At 37.4% G+C, this 12,975-nt stretch overlaps 1 protein-coding gene and 1 non-coding gene across 2 annotated transcripts in view; one reads left to right on the plus strand and one right to left on the minus strand.

The window, feature by feature from the left end:
* Positions 1 to 12,975, minus strand: part of SLC25A17 (solute carrier family 25 member 17) — a 39,226-nt gene that overhangs the window by 20,114 nt on the left and 6,137 nt on the right. Inside the window, exons 2-3 of the mRNA XM_020876943.2 lie at positions 2,858 to 2,918; positions 998 to 1,064 (exon numbers count right to left, since the gene is read on the minus strand). Of these exons, the coding sequence (XP_020732602.1) occupies positions 998 to 1,064; positions 2,858 to 2,918 (128 nt within the window). The remainder of the gene's footprint in view (positions 1 to 997; positions 1,065 to 2,857; positions 2,919 to 12,975) is intronic.
* LOC139030754 (U6 spliceosomal RNA) lies at positions 5,083 to 5,186 on the plus strand. Its single transcript, XR_011483156.1, has one exon. It is a non-coding gene; the product is annotated as a U6 spliceosomal RNA (small nuclear RNA).

Consider the following 12,975-nt stretch of genomic DNA (forward strand, 5'->3'; position numbering starts at 1 on the left):
ACAGCTGGGACAATCTGACCACCAACACAACCAAGCAATCAACCGGAAACCATTGCATTTTGAGTCTCTAAAATACTAAATTAAGTATTTCTTCATAGACTGCTTACAGTTGCAAGAGAGGAAAAATACAATTATTCAGTGGTTAACTCAAATCTAAGAAATCATAATTAACCAGTAAAGGGCAAGTGGACAAAATGTGACTCTAGATGGGACATCCCAAGAAGGACACAATTTCACCTACATGTTATCCTGCCCAAGAATGCACAGATTCAGGCTAATCATGAAGAAACATAAGCCAAACTTAAAATGAGAAACATTTTATTTAAGGAAAAATAAGGGGAGAAGGTCCACACTCTGAAAATGTCAGTCACAGGGGTAAGGGGCTTGATGTATGGTATATAACTTACAAAAATTCTGAAAAAAACCTGTGTGTGCTGTGTGTACGTGTCTGTGCAGTAAAGCAAGAAGGATGGGGTGGGGGGAGAGGGAAGGAGAAAGCATGAGCAGAAATGGAAAAAACAAATAGGAAAGAAAGTATCAAGAAAAAAAAGAAAGTATCAACAACAGGTCAATCTGGGTAAAGTACATATTGGTATTCTTCATATTAACAGTATTTTAGCTTTGCAACTTTTTGTAAATTTGAAATTATTTCCAAATTAAAAGTTTTTTTTTTTTTTTAAAGCTTTTTAAAAGGTACATTTCCTGGTCTGAAAGTATCTGATAGTAATGAATCAAACAGCTATTACCTCCTTCAATTTACTGTACATAAAACAATGCATAGGTTTCATGTTAAGTCTCTGTGATCAAGAATTAAAATGGCCAACCACAGAACTTTAAGGAAGTGAAAATAACTATGCAGTTAATTTCAGGCAATTACAAATTCACAATATGAGGCTATGAGAAATGGATAGAAAGTGAGCAGAGACATGATAGAGGCCCAGGAACCTCCCAGTGAGCTGCTCCATCTAACAAAGATGAACGAGATAGTAGTACTCACAGGCCTTCTTCTTTAATTATCTCCAGGAGCACCATGTGTGTTGTTTTGGACTTTCTTTTCTCATCAACTATAAGATCAAAGAGTTTAAAGATAAATCCTTTGAGAATTATTATCTGCAGCATCAGCAAGTTTCACTGAAAGGCCACTGACCTCACCTGAGCAATTTTGCAATCTTTGGGCTCCCTAGTTTGCCTCAGAATTCAATGATTCTCCTGTGTTCCATGGGCTAAATTCTCAACTGCTGATTCCCTGGGTTTTAACTGTTATTCATGAACCATAAAACATTTTCATTCAAAAACTGATTTTCAAAGTAAAAGATGTAACAGGAGAAATTTATTTTTTATATTTCATAGGGCTCTTCTGTTGGTTTTTCTTTCAAAGTTATATATTCTCATTTTTATCTTAATATCTTATAAAGTAGAGAGGAAATAAATTACCATTTCCCTTTTAGAGAAGAGGTCATAGACACAACACTATGAAGGACACATGTGGTAGGCAACAAAGCCAGGATTAAAATTCAAGCTTCCAAAATATTAGCCTTGGGCTCTGTTTCCTATTCTAAAAAAAATAAAAGGTTTCAAAAGGAGAACTCTACTTTTCTTGGCATTCTCAATGAAAACAAAACCTACTTCAATTAATTTCAAATTTCCTACCCATATCTGAATATTTTGAAAATCTAAAAATGGGAAAATGAACCAATTACTTAAGAAAATTGGTACCTGCACAGCTCATGAAATGACAAATTAGGAAACACTGCACAAGGCATCTGACGATAACCATCAAAATTACAAATATTCACACTTTGAGCCAACAACCCCACTTCTGGGGATTTATCCCAGAGAACTTACAGAAACAAAATGACATATGAACAAATCTATTTGACAAAAGAGGAGAAATAATCCAAGAATCTCTAACACTGGAGGGGTACACAGGTTACGTTGCAGCCATGCCGTGGACCACTCTACAGCCAGAAGAAAGAATCAAGAAGCCCCCAGTAAGCTGATTTGGAAGGCATCCAAAAAATGCACGATATGGAATAGTAAGAAAAGTATGCTTTTTGAGTAAGAAAGAGAAAATTGAGAATATATATCATTTGCTTGTTAGTCCATAAAGACTCTAGGGCTATTTGAGAGACTAACAAAAGATATTATCTATAGGGGAGAGAAAAGGAGGCAGACTAGAGTGAGATTTTTTTTACTGTACTATCTATCTTTTTATGTATTTTAGGTTTTGAATCATGTAAAAGTACTACCTGCCCAAAATATCTAAAATTAATCAAACAGTAGTCATGAAGGGTTTTAACACAGCAATTACTTTATTCAAAGCTAATCTTACTCTTATCTCTTAATGTAACTTTGGGCACAGGTTTATACTTTCAAGTTGAAAAATACTGAGAAAAAACAAGTAGAATTTATAAATATAAAGTGAAATGAGGGGAGGGCGCCTAGAACTCCAAGCCTAGATGAGCAATGATAATGCTATGTGGGTCCATGTTTCCTATTCTCTGTTCTCTTTCCAGAAAATCTACTGCTAGTAAAAAAAAAAAAAAAAAAACAACTCGACATTCTGCCTTTGAAAAGTCATACTGTTTATCAGAACGAACTGTGATGATTCAAAATGACTAATGCAAACCCACTCAGGTCTCTCAGATTAGAAAACGGCTGAGGCTATGACTCATTCACAAACATCTCTGTTAATTAGGAAATAGCAATGATGACCAGTCTTTAAAGTCAGTGAAAATGGACAACAGCAGATACTAATGAAACAGAATATCCTTATGTTAATTTAGAATTTAGTAGAGAAATAAGTTTGCTTCCTGACATCAAATGAACAGGAATATGATGACAATAAGATACTCACCTTGAAGTCGAAGTCGAGCTGTATCCAAGGGAAAAAATACTGTCATTGCTGTCATGCTTCCCTGAAAAGTTTGAAAAGCTTTTAGCCATTATGGTATCACAAAAATAATGAGCCACGACTTTTAAATGGACATAAGTGTGTTGCTATCAATGGGTCAAATCAAATTTTCAGTGAACAAATATACAGATTATTTTAATCTACTGGGATCATTATTGTTCAAACTTCTGTTAGTTACATACTTGAACAGACAGAAGAAATCTTTTTCTGATATTGAAAAAGAAAATGTAATGGGTCCCTGGAGATGACAAACTTAGGGATTTTCAACCTTGGACACATGTCAAGATAGCAGGTAAATGGATTTTTAACCTTTTATTGGTCAGTTACTGCTCCTAAGCTCTCCTGTGATAACCCAAGAAACCAAAAAATCTAGTAATCAGATACATATTTCTTTACTCTCTGCTTAATAATATATTCACCACAAAGTAAAAGAGGGTTAAGGATCATATTGTTCTTTAAAATAGCTCTGTCTGCTTGTGTGTTAAATAAAAGAGGGACAATATCTTTGCTAAAAATTCTATAATTCATCCAAGAGAATCCAATGACAAAAATTATCAGTGGGGAAAAATAAGAAGCCAATAACCAGTCTTTTCATTCATAAAGCACTATGACAGACAAAAACCAGAAGCATACAGTTAGGGATAAAATCATATGCATGAAATACCCAGGTGGGTTTATGGTTATCAACCTAGATGCAGACCCCTCTGGTGTATATTCTCGGGCATAAGATCAAGTTTGAGGCTACTGATCTAATAATGGTAACACAGAATATTTTTATCATGACAACAATTTGAAACTAAGTCAACTTTAAAGATAAGAACAAAAAGGTGCTAAGTCTCTTATCTATTTATAGATGAGCCTGTCTGACAAGGGAGAACACTGTATTGTCCTATTAGTTACTCTTAGAAACTCAGATTAAATGTTATTACACCCAGCCATCAGGTCCTCTGTGTTCCCACAGCACTTGATTATGTCTCAGAGCACTCAGGCTGCAGTGAAATCTCACTCTTCCACCAGATTGTGAGAACATCTATTTATCTCTGAATAGCATCTATTCTTAAACGTTTATTAAATTCAATCTGCTTTCAGCTATTTATGCTATTCTGATGGCTCCCACATAAATGATCTTTCCTAATAAGAACTAGATAATATTTAATGTTTTAAGTAACTCTGGATCTGTAAAGGTATACAGTCTACAAATCTATTCTCCTGGCATCCTTGCTCACCTTACAAGCAATTTCCAAGAAAAATGGGGGCTGGAAAGCTGGTGAACACTTATCAAGGTCAGTTTACTTCCTATCATGCTGCAATAGATCATCTATGCAGGGTATTGCATAGACAGGGAAGCTCCAGACAGAAAAGTCCTGCCTGGAAACTACTTCCTCCAACGATTAGATCACCCCCATCCCTCTTCCCGTTCAGCTTTAAATAGACACCTGAGGTTTTCTAACTTAGAAGACCCTGCCCTGTGTGTGTGCTAAGTCGCTCCAGTCATGTCCGACTCTTTGTGACCCTATGGACTGTAGCTCCTCTGTCTATGGGATTCTCCAGCCAAGAATACTGAAGTGGGTTGCCATGGCCTCCTCCAATCTTGAAATCTTACAGTACATCTTGTACCAAAATAAAGAGAACAGGCAGTCCAAAGAGCTCAAAGGTCTATTACCTCCTCAAGGACTAGCATAAAAAACTCAGATCTATAAAATTAAAAAACACTTTAAAAATATATTAGTACTGGAAAGACTGGATCCAGATGGTAAACTGAAAACCCATCACTGCCTCCTCTGCATTCCAATCACTAATACTGAGAAAGAAGATTCATAATATTAATATAAAAGTGCTTTGTAGAAAAACAAAAAGGAATCTAATTGGTGGATTAGAAATTAAAAGGACAACAGAGTAAGGCTGTTTTGAAAGAAGAAACCACAAACCAAAATGCACAGAACGTAGATAGAGCAGGCAGAATAGCCCCCTTAAAGATTCTAACCCACAGTTACCTGTGAACATGTTACATTACATGGCAGGTCACTTTGCCAATCAGCTGACCTTAAAATAGATTATTCTGTATTATCTGAGTGGGCCCAACGAAGGTCTTTAAAAATAGAAGAGTAGGTAGGAGTGAGGCAATAGAGGGCTCAGCTCATTATTGCCGGCTTTAAGGCGCACAAAGGGTGCTTGCTTTGGCAGCACATATACTAAAGTTGGAATGATACAGAGATTAGCATTGCCCCTGCGCATGGATGACACACAGACTTCTGAAGCGTTCCATATTTTTTTTTTAAAGATGGACAAAGGGGCCACTAGCCAAGAAATGTGGGCAGCATCTAGAAGCCAAAAAAAGCAAAGAAATGGATTTTCTCCTCAGGCCTCCAGAAAGGAACACACTGACATCTTAATTTTAGCTCAGTGGGCTGTGTATCTGACTTCTGATCTGCTTGATTGTTCTAAACCATTCAATCTGGTAGCCTGTGATTAATAACAAAAGTACAGCTGTATCCAGCTACAAATAAACTTAATATCTATGAGAAAGTATACTGCAAATGATAAAGGTAAATTGAGAACATAGCTATTCGGTACTTCGGGGACTCGCTGTATTTGTCCCCTCACCAAGCAAACACACAGACGACTATTTTCATAAGCAGCTACTACCTGAAGGAAAATTCTATACATGAAAGTCTTATGTTAAGCTACAGTCTTATGATTTTTTCAGAAATTTGAATTAAATTCCACTTTTCATAGTTTTTTTTTTTCTCTAGGACTGTCTTCTCACTTACATAAAATTAGACAGCACAAAATACTAAGATAACTACACAAGTACAATACTGTTCTGCCAGAGAGGCATATCCATCAACCCATTATCTGAGTCCCACAGAATTCTAACCATCTGAGTGGGAGTTCTGCTGTTGACAACAATTACAATTTAAAAGACTCTATTTCCGAAGAAACAACCTTCCTTTAACTCACCAAAACCAAACATTTTGAGTCACAAAATTCTACCATCCCTTTCTGGCATTTAGCCATTTGGTACTGGGAAAACAAATTAATTTCTACACCACACTGGCACCTGGAGGTGGAAACGCCCTTACAGGTCACCGAGCACTGCAGACCCTTTCCCTGCAGACCCAGGACCCTGGGCCAGGGTTGATAAGCTGTTGTTTAGTTGCTAAGTCATGGACTTTTTTTTTGCGACTCTATGGACTGTAGCCGGCCAGGTTCCTCTGTCCATGGGATTCTCCAGGCAAAAATACTGGAGCAGGTTGCCATTTCTTTCTCCAGGGGATCTTCCTGACACACAGGGATTGAACCCAAGTCTCCCGCACTGTGGGCAGACTCTTTACCACTGAGCCACCACGGGGATCACAGCATCACTAAGAAGTCTGCTGAAAGCCAGTGGGGCAGAGGCAGCCAGAACCCAGGTCTCCTGAACTCCAGGCTCTACTGCTCACTGTTCGACCTCAGTTCTCAATCTGTTTTTCAATCAAGACATAAACAACTTTGCATTTTTCTCTTCTACTTGTAAAAGTGTACATGTATACACAATACTAACCCACACACACAAGTGGGAAATTCTTAACGGGGATTATATAGAGAGAGGGATTAACACCTCCCGTGGGATGTATCTCTGTATAATTATTATTTTTAAACAATAAGCATGTGTTGGCTTTAGTTTTGAAATGAGGAGAAGGAAATAAAAAAAATTTTTTTAAAAGACATCAGAATACAAGAGAATAATACAGCGTAGAGATTCTCAAAGCAATGGGCTGGGGGATCCTTGAAGGTCCCCTAACCCTTTCCAGGGGTCTGCAGGATCAAAGCTGTTTTCACAAAATACTACTGCATAATTCCATTTCTTTGGCCTTTTTTTATTCTCATTTTCTATAGTGTGTAGTGAAGTTTTCCAGAGGCTCTATGATGTATAATACTGTAACAGACGGAATGCAGAAGCATATAAAGGAATCCAGTTATCTATTAAGTATTAGAGAGATTTGCAAAAATACAAAACAATGCCACTCTTCTTACTAATGGGGGAAAAATACGGTTTTAAAAATGCTATGTATGTTAACATGTAACAGGCTTCAGATAAGTATCTTTGTGATTTCCCAGCTTTAATTTCTAGAACAATAAATATTGAAAGTTATTACCAAATAAGTAAAACCTCTTCAGAGTCTACAATAATTCTTAAGAGTATAAAGAAATTATGAGACCAGATAGTTTTGAGAACTTCTGTTATAAACATGCCATTAAATATGAAAAATAGTACATTATTAACAAACAATTATTGAACAAACACATCACTTCTAATATCCTTTTCAGCTGATGATATACCCATGTAACGTAAGAAATTGAAAACATCACAAACTTTTGGGTTGGACACTATCCTTTCCATGAAACTCTACAAAACGCAAATAACTCTAGGAAAAATAAATATAGCCTATAATTAATACCTTAGGGGAATCATTTATTAGAGGCTTGGGTTTGGTTGGCTTTTTTTTTTTAAGTAACAGAGATACTAGATGAGAAAAACATCTAATAGAATGCTGAAAGGAAAACCAAGTGCAAATCTGGAAGTGACCTGAACATCCTGGAAATTCAAAGGCTATATTGTCAGAATATAGATAGCACAACCAAGAAGGGAATGAAAGTCTTGGGGTGAGTAGAGGTCAAGTCAAAGGCTTCTGCTGAGTATATTAAAGACTATTCTAGTGACCGACTGGACAGATGTGGGGAAAGGAAGTGGAATTTCAAGGACAACCCCCAGGTTTCTGGCTTAAAAAAAAAACCAGTGACAGTGTAGTCATGAACTCAGATGGTAAATACTGTAGGAGGAGCAACTTCAGGAAAAGCATATTGAGTTTTGCTTTTGAATTAAAAGTGATACAACTCAGTTGTATCTGACTCTGCGACCCCTTGGACTGTAGCCTGCCAGGCTTCTCCGTCCATGGAATTTTCCTGGCAAGGATACTGCAGTGGGTTGCCATTTCCTTCTGTAAGGGATCTTCCCGACCCAGGAATCGATGCCAAGTTTCATGCACTGCAGGCAGACTCTTTACCATCTGAGCCACCAAGGAAGCCCAATCTTTCAGAGTCAGAAATCGAACCAGGGTCTCCTGCATTGCAGATGCCTTTACCAGCTGGGCTACCACGGAAGCCTGAATTTTAAGTGCCTCAAAGACTTCTACATGAAGATATCCAGCAGGCAGCCAGATCCATCTGGAGTTCCTGAGATTCTGGGACAGAACTGTAGATTTGGAACTTACTGGAATAGAGCATTTTTCTTCATTTTTAAGACAATAATGATTGTACCATGGCTTAGCAGATTTTTGTTAGGGGTGGGTGAGATCATTATTTTACCAATATGCAATCATATACTGTTTTATTTTCATAACCAAATTTTCATTCTCAACAAATAACTGAAAACATAAAATGTGGCAGAACATTTTGTGTTTCTATTTTCTATTTTACTGATTCTTCTCTTTATTCTCTCTCCTTCCTTTGTGAACTTATATCCTTATCTAAAATCTTGAGATGGATGGTTAGCTCATTGGTTTTAGGTTTTTCTTCTTTTCCAAACTTGATTTTAAAAGTTACTCCTTTCCCTCTAGGTATTTTAGCTGTACCTGACAGCTTTCCTTTTCTTTACAACTCCGTGGTTTTTTCAGATATTCACGAAGTTGCACAACATGCACCACTAGCTAACTCCAGAACATTTTTATCACCTTAAAAGAAAACCCATTCCCATTAGCAGTCATTCTTCAGTTTCTCTTCCTCTCACACGCTGGCTACCACTAACCTATTTTCTGTCTCTCTTTTGCCTAGACTATACATTTCATGTAAATGAAACCAAATGACACATGATTTTTTTGACTGGCTTCTTTGGAAGTTCCTTCATGTTACAGAATCAGAACTTCATTCTCTATTGTGGTTGAAAAATATTCTATTATATGGATAAATCACCTTCTGCTTATCCTTTCATTAGCTGGTAATTTGGGTTATCTCCACTTTTTGGCTTTATGAATAATGCTGCTACAAACATTTGTATACAATGTTTAACATGGATATGTCTTCAATTCTCTAGCAGTGGAATTGCTGGGTCATATGGTAATTATGTTTGACATTTTGAGGAACTAACAGTTTCCCACAGTGACAACACAATTTTATATTCCCAACAACAAAACATGAGGTTTCAAGTTTCTCCATATCCTTGTAACACTTGTCATTATCTGCGCTTTTAATTATAGCCCTCCTAGTGGGTGTGAAATAGTATCTCATTGTGGTTTTGATTTGCATCTCTCTGATAACTTGCATTTCATGTATTTATTGGCTACTTGTATATCTTCACAGGAAAAATGTCTATTCAAATCCTTTGTGTTTTTTTGAAGAGTTATTAATTTTTACTTTTCGAACTATGGTGGGTCTTTGTTGCTGCACACAGGCTTTCCCTAGTGATGAATCTGGGCTTCTCATTGGGGTGGCTTCTCTTGTTGCGGAGCAAGGACTCTAGGCACACGGGCTTAGTTGCTCCTCAGTTTGTGGGATCTTCCCGGACCAGAGATCGAACCCGTGTCCCCTGCATTGCAAGGCATATTCTTAACCATTGGACGACCAGGGAAGTCCCATTTGTGCATTTTTTAATTAAGCTATCTGTCTTTCTATTAATGAGCTGCAAACATTCTTTACATATTCTGGAGGCTAGACACTTTATCAGATATTGCAAATCAGGCTTGCAAATATGTTCTCCATTCTGTTGTTTTTCCTTTCTTAATAGTACTTGAAGCACAGTCTTAATTCAGATCAAGTCCAATGTATATATTTATTACTTGTGCTTTTGGTGTTATTTTTAACAAACCACTGCCTAATCCAAGGTCATGAAGATTTATGTCAATGTCTTCATCTAACAGTTTTGTAGTTTGAGTTCTTACATTTAGGTCTGAGGATCATTTTGTGTTAATTTTTGTGTGTGGTGTGAAGCAGGGGTCCAGCTTCATTCTGTTGCATATGGATGTCCCACTGTCCCTGCACAATTTATTGGAGAGACTGTTCTTTCCCCATTGACGTTCCTTGGTGTCCTTGCCAAAAGTCAACTAAACACAAATTTGGAGGTTTATTTTTTGGATTCTCAGTGCTGCTCTGTTGATCTGTTGTCTATTCTTATGCCAATACCAGTCTCTTGATTACTGTAGCTCTGTACTAAGTTTGAAATCGGGATGCTAAGAGTCCTCCAAATTTTTCTTCCCTAAGATTATTTTGGCTATTCCGGATCCCTTGAGTTTTCATATAAACTTTAGGATCATCTTGTCAATTTCTGCAAAAAAGGAAATTGGAATTTTGATATGGAGTATGCCAAATCTGGTAGATCCTCTTAGGAAGTACTGCCACCTTAACAATAATGGACTCCAACCCACTTATTCAGAGGATGTCTTCCCACTTACTTAGGGATTTTTTTCAACGACTTGTTTTTAGCGTAGCTACAAGTTTTAGTATGCACCATCTGTGCTATCAGTTGTTTTTTTTTTTTCCTTTAAATGTGAAGTCTGCACTAAGTAATTCTAGTCAGTTTGTTTTGGTTGTTTTTTTGTGGTTGTACCTCACAGCTTGTGGGATCTCAGTTCCTCAACCAGGGACTGAACCTATTCCCTCCGCAATGAAAGCAGAGTCCTAACCAGTGGACCACCAGAAATTCCCTATCACTCAGTTTTAAATGCTTTTTTATTTCCATTTTGATTTCTTCAACCCACAGATCATTCAATAATGTGTTTAATTCCCAAACATATATATTCACATTTTTAATCTACTACCCCTTAGCATCTAACACCTCTCTTTTATGTTCCTTGGATATTTAACAAGTGAACTAGAAATTTATTCTTAACTTAATCCCCCTGCTCCAAAAAACTTATAAAATTTTGTACAGTAACAAATACCAAGCAAAAGTAAATCAGAACAAACATAAAATAACTACCACTTTATCCTGGAAAATGAGGACAGTGACAAAATCTGGGAGGAAAACTCCCAGACTCTGAAGTTAGGCTCTTTGTACACAAGTCTCTGATTAAAAGACACACCAGAGGCATTATAAGGGGCCATCCACACAGCCTCAAGGTTTCAACCAGAAAAATCAGAGCACAAATACAAACACTGCTTTAGCAAAGTATCGATACATCTGATTTAAAATAATAAGGCCTTGAATCACTTTCAGTGGTGGCTAGGAAAATAGAGAAGGAATGTCCGCCAAGAGAACTATAAAAGAATCAATAGTATCTGCTGATTTATTGGATGTGGATCACAAGAGAGATGGGAGAGGCAGAGAAATGAAGATACCATTGACAGAAATAGGTAAATGAAAAGAGGAAAACAGAAATAGAAAATAGACAGAAAATAGAAAATGAAAATGATTTAGTTTTATGAAATTACTAGTTCAATCTTGGGCACAGTGAATTTCAGATAATGAAAAATTAAGTATGCTCTCACTTGAGTTCGAACAGTATTATATACCCTGTGTACAAAATTCTACTATAGTAAGTCCACTACATACGAATGAGTTCTGTTCCAAGACTGAGTTCTTAAGTCCAATTTGTTCATAAGTTCAACAAAGTTAGCCTAGGCACCCAACTAACACAATCGGCTCTATAGTGCTGTACTGTAATAGGTTTATAATACTGGTCACACAAATATCCATAAAAACACAAAAAATAAAGAAAACATGTTTAATCGTATAGTACAGGACCTTGAAAAGTCCAGCAGCACAGTAGGACTGCTGGCATACAGGGTCTGGCGAGAAGAGGTACTGACTAAGGGAGGGAGAGGAGGGAGATGCAGGGCCACAGGGCGTCAGCAGCAGGAGATGGAGGGCGAGCTGCAATTTCACTCACACCTGACAGTGATGGAACGCATATCTGCATCTCGGAAAGCTCACAATTTGAAGGTGCATGTGAAGGGGACTTACGATATATCCCCAGTCACTGCCAGGGGAGCCTGCTGGGCTGCCGTCTATGGGGTCGCACAGAGCCCGACATGACTGAAGCGACTTAGCAGCAGCAGCAGCGCTGTACTGTATCTAGTTGTTAATGAGTTTATCTTCCTTATTAAGACTAAGGACAGGAACTTTTAACTAATTAATTAATGACTAAACAGAAAACAAAATCTTCAGGTAGTTAGCAATACCATACTGCAGACAGGAGACAAATCACAGCCAGAGATAAAAATGGCAGGCAGAGTCATACAGATCACTTTTTGCCTAAATTCTTGGGCATTTCTGGTTCTCTCTATTGTGAATGATCCCATCGTCAGCACCTGGATTCCTTAATAATGTATCAACATCTACGTTTCAGGTTATATATCCAAAACAGATAGTTTATTCCTTTTCTGGGCTATGTCTCTCCTGTAAAAGGTCAATAAATATCCAGCCTACCTTTTAATTTGGCTGCCACAAACAGACATGGAGCTGAAATGAGGTACTTAACACCACAAAGTCAGAAGGAAACAGTGGGGTAAACTTGGTCAAGGCTTGGTTTCCTAAGCATGTACAATCTTATGGAAATAACAAGACAGGGATACACATAAACACAGAAGCAGAGTATCATGCCTTTCAGTACGAACAATGATGTCTGGGTTGGCTGACCAACCAAATTCAACCATTTCCAAAATGCTAATTCTCTCCTGAAGGATGAAAAACAATCCCCCACCCCCACCCCCATCAAATGCAATGCTAGCTCCAAAGCAAATTTCCAGAGGACTCTAGAAATGGTGGTTGAGTCAGAGGAGCACCCCTGAAACCAATGTACAGCATTTTCTAATACAGTACATGGCATTACTGGACAGACAGATTATTTTAAAAAGAAAAACAACTAAAATACACTGTCAGTGGTAGTTCTCGAGCTAATGAAATTCCAAAGCCACAAGTGGCTTTCATATTAAAAAATGTTCTTCACTTAACCGGAGTTTATATAAGTCTTTTCCCCTGATACAACAATCAAGCTAACCCTCATACCGATACACAAATATACAAGGTAAACAGAAGGCTTAATAGATAACATACCTGAGTGTCCCATAGAAGGAGCATGGGATTT

This window comes from Odocoileus virginianus, chromosome 23, assembly GCF_023699985.2.
Source record: "Odocoileus virginianus isolate 20LAN1187 ecotype Illinois chromosome 23, Ovbor_1.2, whole genome shotgun sequence".
NCBI lineage: Eukaryota > Metazoa > Chordata > Mammalia > Artiodactyla > Cervidae > Odocoileus > Odocoileus virginianus.